Genomic DNA, 19,125 nt, shown 5'->3' on the forward strand with positions numbered 1-19,125 from the left:
AGGGGGGGATAGGTAGATAACGTAGAGTGAAAAGAGGGCATAGAGACAGAGAATGTGAGAATATGTCGATTTCAACAGGATCAGAGGATCAGATTTCCATCCCAGCTTTCTATGATTAGTCTGAGTGACCTGTGAGTGCATGTGAATGTAATCTGTGCATGTGTTCATCCGTGTATGTGCTGGATAGGGATTATAGTGTGTAATGTGCTGGATAGAGATTACAGTTTGTGTATGTGCTGGATAGAGATTACAGTATGTCATGTGCTGGATAGAGATTACAGTATGTAATGTGCTGGATAGAGATTACAGTATGTAATGTGCTGGATAGAGATTACAGTTTGTGTATGTGCTGGATAGAGATTATAGTGTGTAATGTGCTGGATAGAGATTACAGTTTGTGTATGTGCTGGATAGAGATTACAGTATGTAATGTGCTGGATAGAGATTACAGTTTGTGTATGTGCTGGATAGAGATAACAGCATGTATATGTGCTGGATAGAGATTACAGTTTGTGTATGTGCTGGATAGAGATTACAGTGTGTGTATGTGCTGGATAGAGATTACAGTTTGTGTATGTGCTGGATAGAGATTACAGTTTGTGTATGTGCTGGATAGAGATAACAGCGTGTGCATGTGCTGGATAGAGATTACAGTGTGTGTATGTGCTGGATAGAGATAACAGCATGTATATGTGCTGGATAGAGATTACAATTTGTGTATGTGCTGGATAGAGATAACAGCATGTATATGTGCTGGATAGAGATAACAGCATGTATATGTGCTGGATAGAGATTACAATTTGTGTATGTGCTGGATAGAGATAACAGCATGTATATGTGCTGGATAGAGATTACAGTTTGTGTATGTGCTGGATAGAGATAACAGCATGTATATGTGCTGGATAGAGATTACAGCGTGTGCATGTGCTGGATAGAGATTACAGTTTGTGTATGTGCTGGATAGAGATAACAGCATGTAAATGTGCTGGATAGAGATTACAGTTTGTGTATGTGCTGGATAGAGATTACAGTTTGTGTATGTGCTGGATAGAGATAACAGCATGTATATGTGCTGGATAGAGATTACAGTTTGTGTATGTGCTGGATAGAGATAACAGCATGTATATGTGCTGGATAGAGATTACAATTTGTGTATGTGCTGGATAGAGATAACAGCATGTATATGTGCTGGATAGAGATTACAGTTTGTGTATGTGCTGGATAGAGATTACAGTTTGTGTATGTGCTGGATAGAGATAACAGCATGTATATGTGCTGGATAGAGATTACAGTTTGTGTATGTGCTGGATAGAGATAACAGCATGTGTATGTGCTGGATAGAGATTACAGTTTGTGTATGTGCTGGATAGAGATTACAGTTTGTGTATGTGCTGGATAGAGATAACAGCATGTATATGTGCTGGATAGAGATTACAGTTTGTGTATGTGCTGGATAGAGATAACAACATGTAAATGTGCTGGATAGAGATTACAGTTTGTGTATGTGCTGGATAGAGATAACAGCATGTAAATGTGCTGGATAGAGATTACAGTTTGTGTATGTGCTGGATAGATATAACAGCATGTATATGTGCTGGATAGAGATTACAGTTTGTGTATGTGCTGGATAGAGATTACAGCATGTAAATGTGCTGGATAGAGATTACAGTTTGTGTATGTGCTGGATAGAGATTACAGTTTGTGTATGTGCTGGATAGAGATAACAGCATGTAAATGTGCTGGATAGAGATTACAGTTTGTGTATGTGCTGGATAGATATAACAGCATGTATTTGTGCTGGATAGAGATTACAGTTTGTGTATGTGCTGGATAGAGATAACAGCATGTAAATGTGCTGGATAGAGATTACAGTTTGTGTATGTGCTGGATAGAGATTACAGTTTGTGTATGTGCTGGATAGAGATAACAGCATGTATATGTGCTGGATAGAGATTACAGTTTGTGTATGTGCTGGATAGAGATTACAGTTTGTGTATGTGCTGGATAGAGATTACAGTTTGTGTATGTGCTGGATAGAGATAACAGCATGTAAATGTGCTGGATAGAGATTACAGTGTGTGTATGTGCTGGATAGAGATTACAGTTTGTGTATGTGCTGGATAGAGATTACAGTTTGTGTATGTGCTGGATAGAGATAACAGCATGTAAATGTGCTGGATAGAGATTACAGTTTGTGTATGTGCTGGATAGAGATAACAGCATGTATATGTGCTGGATAGAGATTACAGTTTGTGTATGTGCTGGATAGAGATTACAGTGTGTGTATGTGCTGGATAGAGATAACAGCATGTAAATGTGCTGGATAGAGATTACAATTTGTGTATGTGCTGGATAGAGATAACAGCATGTATATGTGCTGGATAGAGATTACAGTTTGTGTATGTGCTGGATAGAGATAACAGCATGTATATGTGCTGGATAGAGATTACAGTTTGTGTATGTGCTGGATAGAGATTACAGTTTGTGTATGTGCTGGATAGAGATAACAGCATGTAAATGTGCTGGATAGAGATTACAATTTGTGTATGTGCTGGATAGAGATAACAGCATGTATATGTGCTGGATAGAGATTACAGTTTGTGTATGTGCTGGATAGAGATTACAGTTTGTGTATGTGCTGGATAGAGATAACAGCATGTAAATGTGCTGGATAGAGATTACAGTGTGTGTATGTGCTGAATAGAGATTACAGTTTGTGTATGTGCTGGATAGAGATTACAGTTTGTGTATGTGCTGGATAGAGATTACAGTTTGTGTATGTGCTGGATAGAGATTACAGTTTGTGTATGTGCTGGATAGAGATAACAGCATGTATATGTGCTGGATAGAGATTACAGTTTGTGTATGTGCTGGATAGAGATAACAGCATGTAAATGTGCTGGATAGAGATTACAGTTTGTGTATGTGCTGGATAGATATAACAGCATGTATATGTGCTGGATAGAGATTACAGTTTGTGTATGTGCTGGATAGAGATAACAGCATGTAAATGTGCTGGATAGAGATTATAATTTGTGTATGTGCTGGATAGAGATAACAGCATGTATATGTGCTGGATAGAGATTACAGTTTGTGTATGTGCTGGATAGAGATTACAGTTTGTGTATGTGCTGGATAGAGATAACAGCATGTATATGTGCTGGATAGAGATTACAGTTTGTGTATGTGCTGGATAGAGATTACAGTTTGTGTATGTGCTGGATAGAGATAACAGCATGTAAAAGTGCTGGATAGAGATTACAGTGTGTATATGTGCTGGATAGAGATTACAGTTTGTGTATGTGCTGGATAGAGATTACAGTTTGTGTATGTGCTGGATAGAGATAACAGCATGTAAATGTGCTGGATAGAGATTACAGTGTGTGTATGTGCTGGATAGAGATTACAGCATTGCCTCAGTGCTTACTTTACACATCTACCCACCTCCCTCTCACATGGTCTACTTCCCAAATGGCACCTTTTCCCTATTTAGTGCACTATTTTTGACCAGGTCCCATATGGCTACAGACATGTTAATTTACTCAGTTTAATCTCCATCCTGCTTCTTCCACATGTTACCTCCTGAAACATACACAGCCTTATTAATACCCTCTTATTCATCTCTCTCCCCCCTCTCTCGCTCTCTCCCCTCTCTGTCTGTCATGTAGAATAATCATGACAGCTCAGACATACTGTCAGGGCCTAGATATATCCAGAGTAGGCTAACAGAGATGTTATTAGCATCTGTTTCTCTTGTTTCGTGTTGTTGGCAGGAATCGACTACAAGACGACAACGATACTCCTAGACGGAAGAAGAGTCAAGCTGCAGCTCTGGTGAGTGAAGTCACTGTACACAACACACACTCGCACGCATGCACAAACACACCCACATGGCCGTTACCATGCTAAACTCATCCCAATTCCACATCAGGGTTATTGGAACATATTGAAACTGTAAATGGGACTCTATGGCCTCCTAGTTCCTGTCCCAAATGGCACCCTGTTTCCTATGTAGTGCACTACTTTTGACCAGGTCCCATATGGCTCTATATACTGTAGGTGATAGAGTGCAATTTGACTGTATCATGTTGATCAGATTAGGAGAAGAATAGAGTATTGTCAGCGAGAGAGAGAGAGACATTCCTGAGAGTTGTTGTAAGGAGAAGAGCAATGGGGGAGAGAGCTCTGTACATAGGCTCAATAAGAAACATGTGAGTCTGATTACACTAAGAGGAATTGTAGCCAGATTTGTCAAAGCAGCAGAATAGGGATGAGGGAAAGACAGACAGACACACACACACACACACACACAACATACAGTGCCTTCAGAAAGTATTCGCACCCTTTGATTTTTTAAATTTTTTTTGTTACAGCCGGAATTTAAAATGGGTTCAATTCTGAGCTTTTTTTGTCACTGGCCTAAACACAATACCCCATAATGCCAAAGTGGAATTATGTTTTAAGAAATGTTTTGAAATTGATTAAACATAAAAAGCTGAAATGCCTTAAGTCAAAGGCCTTGTTATGTCAAACTTAAATAAGTTCAGGAGTAAAAATTTGCTTAAAGTCATATAATAAGTTGCATGGACTCATCACTCTGTGTGCAATAATAGTGTTTAACATGATTTTTGAATGACTACCTCATCTCTGTACCCCACCCATACAATTATCTGTAAGGTGCTACAGTTGAGCAGTGCATTTCAAACACAGATTTAGCCATAAAGACCAGGGAGTTTTTTCAATACCTCACAAAGAAGGGCACCTATTGGTAGATGGGTAAAAAGAAAAAGCAGACATTGAATATCACTTTGAGCTTGGTGAAGTGTGTATCAATGCACCCAGTCACTACAAAGATACCAGGCATCCTTCCTAACTCAGTTGCTGGAGAGGAAGGAAACCGCTCAGGGATTTCACCATGAGGCCAATGATGACTATAAAACAGTTACAGAATGTAATGACTGTGCTAAGAGAAAACTGAGGATGGATCAACAACATTGTAGTTACTCCACAATACTAACCTAAATGACAGAGTGAAAAGAAAAGAAGCCTGTACAGAATAAAAATATTCCAAAACATGCATCTAGTTTGAAACAAGGCACTAAAGTAATACTGCAAAAAAATGTGGCAAAGCAACTAACTTTTTGTCCTGAATACAAAGTGTTATGTTTGGGAAAAATCCAATACAACACATTACTGAGTACCACTCTCCATATTTTCAAGCATAGTGGTGGCTGCATCATGTCATGGGTATACTTATAATTGATAAGGACTGGGGAGGTTTTCAGGATAAAAAAGAAACGGAATCAAGCTAAGCACAGACAAAATCCTATGGTTCAGTCTGCTTTCCACCACACTGGGAGATTAATTCACCTCTCAGCAGGGCAATAACTTAAAACACAAGGTCAAATCTACACTGGAGTTGCTTACCAAGTAGACAGTGAGTGTTCTGATTGACATTTAAAAAAAAAAAATTTTTTTACCCCGTTTTCTCCCCAATTTACATTTTTACATTTAAGTCATTTAGCAGACGCTCTTATCCAGAGCGACTTACAAATTGGTGCATTCACCTTATGACATCCAGTGGAACAGTAGTGCATCTAAATCTTTTAAGGGTGGGGGGGTGAGAGGGATTACTTTATCCTATCCTAGGTATTCCTTAAAGAGGTGGGGTTTCAGGTGTCTCCGGAAGGTGGTGATTGACTCCGCTGTCCTGGCGTCGTGAGGGAGTTTGTTCCACCATTGGGGGGCCAGAGCAGCGAACAGTTTTGACTGGGCTGAGCGGGAACTGTACTTCCTCAGTGGTAGGGAGGCGAGCAGGCCAGAGGTGGATGAACGCAGTGCCCTTGTTTGGGTGTAGGGCCTGATCAGAGCCTGGAGGTACTGAGGTGCCGTTCCCTCACAGCTCCGTAGGCAAGCACCATGGTCTTGTAGCGGATGCGAGCTTCAACTGGAAGCCAGTGGAGAGAGCGGAGGAGCGGGGTGACGTGGAGAGAACTTGGGAAGGTTGAACACCAGACGGGCTGCGGCGTTCTGGATGAGTTGTAGGGGTTTAATGGCACAGGCAGGGAGCCCAGCCAACAGCGAGTTGCAGTAATCCAGACGGGAGATGACAAGTGCCTGGATTAGGACCTGCGCCGCTTCCTGTGTGAGGCAGGGTCGTACTCTGCGGATGTTGTAGAGCATGAACCTACAGGAACGGGCCACCGCCTTGATGTTAGTTGAGAACGACAGGGTGTTGTCCAGGATCACGCCAAGGTTCTTAGCGCTCTGGGAGGAGGACACAATGGAGTTGTCAACCGTGATGGCGAGATCATGGAACGGGCAGTCCTTCCCCGGGAGGAAGAGCAGCTCCGTCTTGCCGAGGTTCAGCTTGAGGTGGTGATCCGTCATCCACACTGATATGTCTGCCAGACATGCAGAGATGCGATTCGCCACCTGGTCATCAGAAGGGGGAAAGGAGAAGATTAATTGTGTGTCGTCTGGATAGCAATGATAGGAGAGACCATGTGAGGTTATGACAGAGCCAAGTGACTTGGTGTATAGCGAGAATAGGAGAGGGCCTAGAACAGAGCCCTGGGGGACACCAGTGGTGAGAGCACGTGGTGTGGAGACGGATTCTCGCCACGCCACCTGGTAGGAGCGACCTGTCAGGTAGGACGCAACCAAGCGTGGGCCGCGCCGGAGATGCCCAACTCGGAGAGGGTGGAGAGGAGGATCTGATGGTTCACAGTATCGAAGGCAGCCGATAGGTCTAGAAGGATGAGAGCAGAGGAGAGAGAGTTAGCTTTAGCAGTGCGGAGCGCCTCCGTGATACAGAGAAGAGCAGTCTCAGTTGAATGACTAGTCTTGAAACCTGACTGATTTGGATCAAGAAGGTCATTCTGAGAGAGATAGCGGGAGAGCTGGCCAAGGATGGCACGTTCAAGAGTTTTGGAGAGAAAAGAAAGAAGGGATACTGGTCTGTAGTTGTTGACATCGGAGGGATCGAGTGTAGGTTTTTTCAGAAGGGGTGCAACTCTCGCTCTCTTGAAGACGGAAGGGACGTAGCCAGCGGTCAGGGATGAATTGATGAGCGAGGTGAGGTAAGGGAGAAGGTCTCCGGAAATGGTCTGGAGAAGAGAGGAGGGGATAGGGTCAAGCGGGCAGATTGTTGGGCGGCCGGCCGTCACAAGACGCAAGATTTCATCTGGAGAGAGAGGGGAGAAAGAGGTCAGAGCACAGGGTAGGGCAGTGTGAGCAGAACCAGCGGTGTCGTTTGACTTAGCAAACGAGGATCGGATGTCGTCGACCTTCTTTTCAAAATGGTTGACGAAGTCATCTGCAGAGAGGGGAGGGGGGGAGGGGGAGGAGGATTCAGGAGGGAGGAGAAGGTTGCAAAGAGCTTCCTAGGGTTAGAGGCAGATGCTTGGAATTTAGAGTGGTAGAAAGTGGCTTTAGCAGCAGAGAGAGAAGAGGAAAATGTAGAGAGGAGGGAGTGAAAGGATGTCAGGTCCGCAGGGAGGCGAGTTTTCCTCCAATTCCGCTCGGCTGCCCGGAGCCCTGTTCTGTGAGCTCGCAATGAGTCGTCGAGCCACGGAGCGGGAGGGGAGGACCGAGCCGGCCTGGAGGATAGGGGACATAGAGAGTCAAAGGATGCAGAAAGGGAGGAGAGGAGGGTTGAGGAGGCAGAATCAGGAGATAGTTAGGTTTGAGCAGAGGGAAGAGATGATAGGATGGAAGAGGAGAGAGTAGCGGGGAGAGAGAGCGAAGGTTGGGACGGCGCGATACCATCCGAGTAGGGGCAGTGTGGGAAGTGTTGGATGAGAGCGAGAGGGAAAAGGATACAAGGTAGTGGTCGGAGACTTGGAGGGGAGTTGCAATGAGGTTAGTGGAAGAACAGCATCTAGTAAAGATGAGGTCGAGCGTATTTCCTGCCTTGTGAGTAGGGGGGAAAGGTGAGAGGGTGAGGTCAAAAGAGGAGAGGAGTGGAAAGAAGGAGGCAGAGAGGAATGAGTCAAAGGTAGACGTGGGGAGGTTAAAGTCGCCCAGAACTGTGAGAGGTGAGCCGTCCTCAGGAAAGGAGCTTATCAAGGCATCAAGCTCATTGATGAACTCTCCGAGGGAACCTGGAGGGCGATAAATGATAAGGATGTTAAGCTTGAAAGGGCTGGTAACTGTGACAGCATAGAATTCAAAGGAGGCGATAGACAGATGGGTAAGGGGAGAAAGAGAGAATGACCACTTGGGAGAGATGAGGATCCCGGTGCCACCACCCCGCTGACCAGAAGCTCTCGGGGTGTGCGAGAACACGTGGGCAGACGAAGAGAGAGCAGTAGGAGTAGCAGTGTTGTCTGTGGTGATCCATGTTTCCGTCAGTGCCAAGAAGTCGAGGGACTGGAGGGAGGCATAGGCTGAGATGAACTCTGCCTTGTTGGCCGCAGATCGGCAGTTCCAGAGGCTACCGGAGACCTGGAACTCCACGTGGGTCGTGCGCGCTGGGACCACCAGATTAGGTGGCCGCGCCACGCGGTGTGGAGCGTTTGTATGGTCTGTGCAGAGAGGAGAGAACAGGGATAGACAGACACATAGTTGACAGGCTACACAAGAGGCTACGCTAATGCAAAGGAGATTGGAATGACAAGTGGACTACACGTCTCGAGTGTTCAGAAAGTTAAGCTTACGTAGCAAGAATCTTATTGACTAAAATGATTAAAATGATACAGTACTGCTGAAGTAGGCTAGCTGGCAGAGGCTGCGTTGTTGACACTACACTAATCAAGTCGTTCCGTTGAGTGTAATAGTTTCTACTGTGCTGCTATTCGGGGCTAGCTGGCTAGCTAGCAGTGTTGATTACGTTACGTTGCGTTAAAAGAACGACAATAGCTGGCTAGCTAACCTAGGAAATCGCTCTAGACTACACAATTATCTTTGATACAAAGACAGCTATGTAGCTAGCTATGTAGCTAGCTACGATCAAACAAATCAAGCCGTTGTACTGTAATGAAATGAAATGAAAAATGTGATACTACCTGTGGAGCGAAGCGAAATGCGACCGGATTGTTGAGTGCGGAAGTTCTGTTCGGTAGACGTTGGCTAGCTGTTGGCTAGCTAGCAGTGTCTCCTACGTTAAGGACGACAAATAGCTGGCTAGCTAACCTCGGTAAATTAAGATAATCACTCTAAAAACTACACACTCTAAACTACACAATTATCTTGGATACGAAGACAGCAAAGACAACTATGTAGCTAGCTAACACTACACTAATCAAGTCGTTCAGTTGAGTGTAATAGTTGTGCTGCTAATCGGTAGACGGTGGACTAGCTAACGGTGGACGTTAGCTAGCTGGCTAGCTGCAGGGCAGTGTAGACTGCGTTAGGATGACGAAATACGATAATTACGCAATTATCTATGATACAAAGACGGCTATGTAGTTAGCTAAGAAGAAATTGCTAAGATTAGACAAATCAAACTGTTGTACTATAATGAAATGTAATACTACCTGCGGACCGAGTGCAGATGCGACCGCTCGCTCCAACCCAAATTTTGTGGTATCCAATTGTTTAGTAGCTACTATCTTTTCTCGTCGCTACAACTCCCGTACGGGCTCTCGAGAGACAAAGGTTGAAAGTCATGCGTCCTCCGATACACAACCCAACCAAGCCGCACTGCTTCTTAACACAGCGTGCATCCAACCCGGAAGCCATCCGCACCAATGTGTTAGAGGAAACACTGTGCACCTGGCAACCTTGGTTAGCGCGCACTGCGCCCGGCATGCCACAGGAGTCGCTGGTGCGCGATGAGACAAGGATATCCCTACCGGCCAACCCCTCCCTAACCCGGACGACGCTAGGCCAATTGTGCGTCGCCCCACGGACCTCCCGGTCGCGGCCGGTTACCCAGAGTCTCTGGTGGCACAGCTGGCGCTGCAGTACAGCGCCCTTAACCACTGCGCCACCCGGGAGACCCTGAGTTACAGTTTTGACTTAAATCTACTTGAAAATCTATGGCAAGACTTGAAAATGGTTGTCTAGCAATGATCAACAATCAACTTGACAGAGCTTGAATAATTAAAAAATTATAATGGTCAAATGTTGCACAATCGAGGTGTGCAAAGCTCTTAGAGACTTTTACCCAGAAAGACTCACAGCTGCAATCTCTGCCGAAGGTGATTCTAACATGTATTGACTAAGGGGTGTGAATCCTAATGTAAATGAGATATTTCTGTATTTAATTTTCAATAGATTTGCCGAAATATCTAGAAACACGTTTTTACTTTGTTATTATGGGGTATTGTGTGTAGATGGGTGAAATGTATAGTTTTATAATCCATTCAGGCTGTAACACAACAAAATGTGGAATAAGTCAGGAGGTGGGAATTGTTTCTGAAGGCACTGTACACACATATGCACAGATGCACACTAATCCACATCACACACACTCCGTGGTTCCCATCATGTGTCCTTTGCCCTCCTCTTTACTCCTAAGCCTTACCATGAGAGTGCTACTTTTATTTTTAGAGGGTTTTGCTTTTAGTCAAGTCAATATTAAATGATTCATCTGGAAACTTTGTTTGATGTCTAAAAGGATGAGACACGTTATTACTTTAACAGGAGGGCTGTTAGTAATGCTCTCTATCCTCCTCACCATGGCTACACACTAATCACAGTGTAGCATTAGCAAGTGTGGCATTGGGGGAAGGGGAACATTGGTAAAATGCTAGCGTGGCATGGTGGAACATTGGTCAATTATAGAGTGGCTAACATATTAACAAAGAGATAACAAGCATTAGCGTGCAGAATTGGCCAGTTGTGAAAATTGTGAACTTGGCAAGGATATCCAATCTGCAGGTGGAGTAGGCCTACGGATACACACAATAAGATGATTGCAAATCTGCAGCTTGTGAGAAGAAAGGAGAATATGAGTATCTAAACGACATGGGGTTATTCTCCTGTTATTAATATATTGACATTTCTATACTCTATAAAACTAAAGCTTCTCCCTTCATAGTAGGCTAGTGTGTGAAATATGGTATGAGGTGTCAGTATATGAAATTATATCAAGAAACAAGTGTTCAATGTTTTATATGTGCATGACTCTCATTGAATTAAAAACACAGCTCAAAGCCACAGCTTTGAGCTGTGTCAGGGCCAGAGTGTGTAGGCGGGCGGGCGTGTGTGTGTGTGTGCGAACCCAAACACTGCTGTGCCATCCAGGTCTGGAGAATGCAATCTGGAAACATGTTATTGTTTTAGCTCTGTACTCTCACTACCTTACCCAATTGCATTCTCTTAAATGCAGGCTTAATCTTAGTGTTTTGGTGTTTATTACACCACAGTAGGTTTTGAATATATGTAGTTAATCTCCTCTTTGTAAGGGATGTATGAAATGTCTGAATTTCACAGCCAAATATACTATACATTTGAGAAGTTATCAGTGTTGCTAAACATAGATAATTGGTGATTGTCTGACAAATGATAGCAATAGATGCCTTGCCTTTATAAAGTCATTATAATAGGGGTGGAATGTTGTTGGAATACTGTGTGTTTTGATTGACATATGGTTGACATTCTTAACCCCTGACCTCTGTGTGTTGTTTCAGGGACACCTCTGGCCAGGGGCGCTTCTGCACCATCTTCCGCTCTTACTCCAGAGGAGCGCAGGTATGTGTGTTTGTGTGTGTGATTGAGTTAGATTCTTTCTTCAGTACACTGTTTGATAATGGGTTACACATTATTGTTTCACAATTCCAAAACAAATAACATGTTTACAGCAGGGGAATGTTTCTCTTGGCTGCTGCTGCACACTGCATAGTAAACCCTAATGTATAAAACCTTACATGGTTCTGTGGAAACCTCACTCAAAAAACAGATTTCATCTCTGAGGAAAGGAATAGCCTTGAGAATTTCAACATAAAGAACACAGAAGCCCATTTGAGAATGTTTTAGAATCAGCACATACAACCTGTAAATACTATGCTGTCAACCTCCACATGCACAAGTCTTACTGGCTGTGCTAATATTCTAGAATGGGTGCATGCAAGTTATTTGTACATGTTTTCACATCCATCTGTATATCAGCACCATCACTACTGACCCCAGCACCCTTTCCTGTGGAAACAGTACAGTATGGGTGGATGGGGGTGCACCTATCTAAACAGGGACAGTGGATGGGCTTGTGCACTGTTCAAAAGCAAAACTTTAATGGTACATCAATGTTAGTGGATCCAGTATGTAGGAAATCTATTTAGTTCAACCACAATGGCGCCGGAAGAAATGGCAGCAGTTTTACGGGTGCCCAACCAATTGTGCTATTATGTGGGTTTTTTTCGCTATATTTGTAAATTATTTTGTACATAATATTCCTGCAACCGTATCTTATGGCAGAAAAGAGCTTCTGGATATCAGGACAGCGATCACTCACCTCGGATTAGACAAAGATTTTTCAACAACAAGCAAGACTCACATGATATTCTCCAAACACCCTGCAGGGCCGACATCCCAGTTATTCACAAGAGGAAGCGATGCAGGTACAGAGGACAAAGATCCGGAAGCCTCATCAGGATCCGCAGAAGGCGAGTAGGAAAGCTGCCGTTACCGTCAATATTACTCGCCAACGTGCAATCATTGGACAATAAATTAGACGAGGTACGAACACAAATATCCTACCAACGGGACATCAAAAACTGTAATATCCTATGTTTCATGGAATCGTGGCTGAATGACGACATGGATATTCAGCTAGCGGGATATACGCTGCACCGGCAGGATAGAACAGCACACTCTGGTAAGACGAAGGGGGGCGGTCTGTGCATATTTGTAAACAACAGCTGGTGCACGATGTCTAAGGAAGTGTCTAGATTTTGCTCGTCTGAAGTAGAGTATATTGTGATAAATTGCAGGCCACACTACTTGCCTAGAGAGTTCTCAGCTATACTTTTATTTACCACCACAGACAGATGCTGGCACTAAGACCGCACTCAGTCAGCTGTATAAGGAAATAAGCAAACAGGAAACCACTCACCCAGAGGCGGTGCTCCTAGTGGCCAGAGACTTTAATGCAGGGAAACTTAAATCAGTTCTACCAAATCTATATCAACATGTTAAATGTGCAACTAGAGGGGAAAAAATTCTAGATCACCTGTACTCCACACACAGAGACGCATACAAATGAATCAGATGCTAAACTACAGGACTGTTTTGCTATCACAGACTGGAACATGTTCCGGGATTCTTCCGATGACATTGAGGAATACACCACATCAGTCACTGGCTTTATCAATAAGTGCATCGATGATGTTGTCCCCACAGTGACTGTACGTACATACCCCAACCAGAAGCCATGGATTAAAGGCAACATTCGCACTGAGCTAAAGGGTAGAGCTGCTGCTTTCAAGATGCGGGACTCTAACCCAGAAGCTTACAAGAAATCCCACTATGCCCTGCGACGAACCATCAAACAGGCAAAGCGTCAATACAGGGCTAAGATTGAATCATACTACACCGGCTCTGACGCTCGTCGGATGTGGCAGGGCTTGCAAACTATTACAGACTACAAAGGGAAGCTCAGCCGCGAGCTGCCCAGTGACACGACACTAGCAGATGAGCTAAATCGCTTCTATGCTCGCTTCGAGGCAAGCAACACTGAGGCATGCATGAGAGCATCAGCTGTTCCGGACGACTGTGTGATCACGCTCTCCGTAGCCGACGTGAGTAAGACCTTTAAACGGGTCAACATACAGAAGGCTGCAGGACCAGATGGATTACCAAGACGTGTGCTCCGGGCATGTGCTGACCAACTGGCAGGTGTCTTCACTGACATTTTCGACATGTCCCTGATTGAGGCTGTAATACCAACATGTTTCAAGCAGACCACCATAGTCCCTGTGCCCAAGAACACGAAGGAAACCTGCCTAAATGACTACAGACCCGTGGCACTCACGTCCGTAGCCATGAAGTGCTTTGAAAGGCTGATCATGGCTCACATCAACACCATTATCCCAGAAACCCTAGACCCACTCCAATTTGCATACCGCCCAAACAGATCCACAGATGATGCAATCTCTATTGCACTCCACACTGCCCTTTCACACCTGGACAAAAGGAACACCTATGTGAGAATGCTATTCATTGACTACAGCTCAGCGTTCAACACCATAGTACCCTCAAAGCTCATCACTAAGCTAAGGAACCTGGGACTAAACACCTCACTCTGCAACTGGATCCTGGACTTCCTGACAGGCCGCCCCCAGGTGCTGAGGGTAGGTAGCAACACATCTGCCACGCTGATCCTCAACACTGGAGCTCCCCAGGAGTGCGTGCTCAGTCCCCTCCTGTACTCCCTGTTCACCCACGACTGCATGGCCAGGCACGACTCCAACACCATCATTAAGTTTGCAGACGACACAACAGTGGTAGGCCTGATCACCGACAACGACGAGACAGCCTATAGGGAGGAGGTCAGAGACCTGATTGAGTGGTGCCAGAATAACAACCTATCCCTCAATGTAACCAAGACTAATGAGATGATTGTGGACTACAGGAAAAGGAGGACCGAGCATGCCCCCATTCTCATCGACGGGGCTGTAGTGGAGCAGGTTGAGAGTTTCAAGTTCCTTGGTGTCCACATCACCAACAAACTAGAATGGTCCAAACACACCAAGACAGTCGTGAAGAGGGCACGACAAAGCCTATTCCCCCTCTGGAAACTAAAAATATTTGGCTTGGGTCCTCAGAAGGTTCTACAGCTGCAACATCGAGAGCATCCTGACCAGTTGCATCACTGCCTGGTACGGCAATTGCTCGGCCTCCGACCGCAAGGCACTTCAGAGGGTAGTGCGTACGGCCCAGTACCTCTCTGGGGCAAAGCTGCCTGCCATCCAGGACCCCTACACCAGGCGGTGTCAGAGGAAGGCACTAAAAATTGTCAAAGACCCCAGCCACCCCAGTCATAGACTGTTCTCTCTACTACCACATAGCAAGCAGTACAGGAGTGCCAAGTCTAGGACAAAAAGGCTTCTCAACAGTTTTTACCCCCAAGCCATTAGACTCCTGAACAGGTAACCAAATGGTTACCCGGACTATTTGCATTGTGTGCTCCCCCATCCCCTCTTTTACGCTGCTGCTACTCTCTGTTTATCTTATATGCATAGTCACTTTAACTATACATTCATGTACATACTACCTCAATTGTCCCGACCAACCAATGCTCCCGCACATTGGCTAACTGGGCTATCTGCATTCTGTCCCACCACCTGCCAACCCCGCTTTTTACGCTGCTGCTTATATGCATAGTCACTTTAACCATACCTACATGTACATACTAAATAAGCCTGACTAACCGGTGTCAGCCTGAAATTGGCATGTGCCCTCAGATCCTCAAAAGGTTCTACAGCTGCATAATTGAGAGTATCTTGACTGGCTGCATCACCGCTTGGTATGGCAACTGCCTGACATCTGACCGCAAGGCAATACAGAGGGTAATGCGCTCCAGCCACCCAATTCATTGACTGTTCTCTCTGCTACCGCACAGCAAGTGGTACCGAGGTATCAAGTCTGGAACCAACAGGACCCTGAACAGCCAGCAAGCCATAAGACTGATAAATAGTTAGTCAAATAATTAACCAAATAGCTACCCAGACCCTTTTTGCACTAACTTTGACTCTTCACATACACTACTGCTACTGTTCCTTATCTCTCACTTTATTCCTAGTTATATCTTCCTCAATTACCTCATACCACTGCACATCGACTCAGTACTGGTACCCCTTGAATATAGCCAAGTTATCGTTACTCATTGTGTATTTATTATTAATTGTATTATTACGTGTTTTACTTTTCTATTATTTCTCTATTTTCTTTCTCTCTGCATTTTTGGGGAGGGCCAATAAGTAAGTATTTCACTGTTAGTCTACACCTGTTGTTTATGAAGCATGTGATGAATAACATTTTTGATTTGATCTCTCAGGGTGTGATCTTGGTCTATGACATCACCAACCGATGGTCGTTTGATGGTATTGACAGATGGATTAAGGAGATAGATGAGGTAAGAGACATCGATCAATCACTCTCTCTCAGAAACAGTGAACCTCAAATGTGTCCCAAATTGCACCCTATTCCATATTCCCCAAAGGGCCCTAGTCTAAAGTAGTGCACTATAAAGGGAATAGGGTGCCATTTGGGATGGCGCCACATGGTAAATTGCAGTCTACATCACTGAATCGCTCCTATTGCTCTATGATGTAAGACATGTTGCTCAATTTCTGCTTGTGATAATGACTAAACCTTCTCCAACCCACATCTCTGGCCTTTGCTCCAAAACAACTCACACACTCATTAACTAGCCACACAGAGTTAGACTTTCAAGATAGCCCATGTTATGTGAATAATATTATTCACCTTCAATTAAAAATAAAATATGCTCAACGATTGATTCTTGACATCCTTTTTGCCACCTTGGGACCTTCTATTACCACTCCATTATTTGACTTATTACAGGGAAGAACACAATGTAACACATACGCATATACACACCCTTATTATGTACGAACAGAATCTGTACCTCACTACTTTCTGTTCCCCTTCCTGTCTACCCAGCATGCACCGGGAGTGCCTAAGATCCTGGTGGGGAACCGGTTACACCTGGCCTACAAACGCCAGGTGACCACAGAGCAGGCCCAGGTGTACGCCGAGAGGTTAGGGGTCACCTTCTTTGAGGTCAGCCCGCTGTGCAACTTTAATATCACAGAGTCCTTCACAGAGCTGGCCAGGATAGTCTTAATGAGGCATGGCATGGAGAGACTCTGGAGGCCTATCAAAGGTGAGGCAGCGTAAACTGAGCCTAGAGCAGCTAGTTCTTACTCTCTCTCACTGTTTTACACAATGGTGCCCTCTCGTGGTGTAATATTTATATTTGTGAAATATTAAATATTCTGTCTCTCTCACACACCCCCTTCTCTCTCTCTCTCTTAGTTTTGAGTCTTCAGGACCTGTGCTGTCGTTCCATCGTGTCCTGCACCCCTGTCCACCTTGTTGACAAGCTTCCTCTCCCCCTGGCTCTCAAGTCCCACCTCAAGTCTTTCTCCATGGCCAACGGCCTCAATGCCCGCATGATGCACGGACGGTCCTACTCCGTCACCACCACTGCTGCCAACACCACCCACATCGCCACCAAGAGGACCGGATGCCAGCTGCTGAAAAAGAAAAAACTCTTCCGTCCTCCGCCGCTCAGCCCGGCGGCCGAACAGAGCTGCACTGGCAAGAGCTGCAAGATCTCCTAGCAACCAGTTGAAACAGGAAGAGGAAGTCCTTGGGGAAGAAGGTTGTCATCACATGAACAGGAAGTTGGTGTTGATCACTAGTGCAGCCAAAGATGGTGGATAAATTAAGATGAACACCGAGGCTGTTTACAGGGACTGGATGTTCTAGGCCTCCAGACGCACAACAGTCTCCCACAGGCACTCACAGGAGCTCCATGGTGGGACAAAGATGGGGAAGGAACATGTCACGCTCAGAGATTTTGGATTAGCGCTATGGGTCACTGACCATGGAACCAGAAGGAAGTTTTGATGCCAGATCATATGTGAGCCATATGACTATATTTCAATTACTTTTTAAATTAATTTGGTCATTTGTATTTCACCGGCCTGAACTACAATATAATGTATTTTGTAACAAGATACTTTCGAGACCTGTAATTTGTATTTTCAAAATATAAAATACATTTCTATACCATTTTTTTTATAGTGGTTCACAATTTCGTGGCCTCCTTTCACCCTGCATTGGTATCAGAAGTCTGATGGCAGTATGGTGTGATAAGAGTATTATTATTATTGGGTATTATTCTAATGAGCTCCGTCCCTGAAACGAGGCCAATAATAATAATAATACCCGGTGTACTTTGCAATTGTTTATTTTTACATTTACATTTTGGTCATTTAGCATTCAACTAAGGTAGATAAACAACCACATATCACATCAATGGTAAAAGTTTTTTTTTGTTACAGTTACTGAGAATGTTGTTGTAGTGAAGGCGTATACTTGCAAATATATTTTGTATTTTAGTTTGATACATTGGTCTTTAGAGTATCTTGTATTTAGAACAATAAACATTTGATGTATCTTTTGCCCATCTCTGATTGTGCATAATATGTTTCCAGAAAAACGATGAACATATGTACTATGTAAAAAATACAGTACTAAATAGTACTATTGTGTACAATATTTGTGGATGATCTGTGGTCCTCTTTGCACTGTTTTCTCACCCACTGCAATCAATGACACAAAGCATTCAAATTAGTTTTAATCCTGTAGTCTAATTTAACGATGAAAGAAATGTTACTGGACTGGTCTTATAAATGGTCTACTACACACCTCTGCCTTTAAAAGCATACTGGACAAAGCCTTTTTAAGATCTAGCTACTTGTTTTACACATACTTTTTACAGCAAAATACTATTTCTGCCGAAGTCATCTGGAACTTCAAGTCTGCAATTCTATGGAGAAACCATTTGTGTAGTGAATTTGTATGATATGTACAGTTATGACAATGTTGTTTGATACAATGTATTTTTTCTGTTATTTGGGTTTGTATTCATTTCCAAGTATACAGTGACAGAGATTATACTATTTCAGATAGTGACACCAACACCAAAGACTTAGTAGACTGAGGACGTTACTGAACGAACAAGGGTTTTGTACAGTAAATATCACCACACGGATTTACAATAAACTTCACAAACAGGAACTGTCTTCTCTGCTCAGATAGTAATAATAAAAATACAAATAATTGATAGCATTTATATTACACTTTTCCACATGCTCAATGCGCTGTAAGGAGGGAAACTCACCTCATCTCACTTGATCATGTTTTTACCCACATGTCCCTGATGAAAACCTGAAAACAATGGGTGCATTCCATGTCACCCACTAGCTTTACTAGAGAGCGCTTTACAAAGGAGGAGGTATGAGTATTTTTACATACTGTATCTAATGAAGACCTTTATGGTCTCGTGGCTGTTTGCAAATGAGGTGTGACAGGCTCAGCCATAGAGCAAGAACAGGTACTGTAAATATATTGCTTTTAAAATCTATCAGAAATGCTGAGAAATTGACCCATGGAAAGCTTTCCTGATTATTTTGGTCTTGTCTG

At 43.9% G+C, this 19,125-nt stretch overlaps 1 protein-coding gene across 1 annotated transcript in view; it reads left to right on the forward strand.

The window, feature by feature from the left end:
* The window catches only part of rab40b (RAB40B, member RAS oncogene family), a 46,466-nt gene extending 27,746 nt beyond the window's left edge, over positions 1-18,720 (forward strand). Inside the window, exons 2-6 of the mRNA XM_029640141.2 lie at positions 3,774-3,834; positions 11,580-11,640; positions 15,944-16,021; positions 16,573-16,795; positions 16,948-18,720. Coding sequence (XP_029496001.1) covers positions 3,774-3,834; positions 11,580-11,640; positions 15,944-16,021; positions 16,573-16,795; positions 16,948-17,255 — 731 coding nt within the window. The 3' untranslated portion in view covers positions 17,256-18,720. The remainder of the gene's footprint in view (positions 1-3,773; positions 3,835-11,579; positions 11,641-15,943; positions 16,022-16,572; positions 16,796-16,947) is intronic.
* The last annotated feature ends 405 nt before the right edge of the window (positions 18,721-19,125 follow it).

Source organism: Oncorhynchus nerka, linkage group LG28 (assembly GCF_034236695.1).
Source record: "Oncorhynchus nerka isolate Pitt River linkage group LG28, Oner_Uvic_2.0, whole genome shotgun sequence".
NCBI classification, from domain to species: domain Eukaryota; kingdom Metazoa; phylum Chordata; class Actinopteri; order Salmoniformes; family Salmonidae; genus Oncorhynchus; species Oncorhynchus nerka.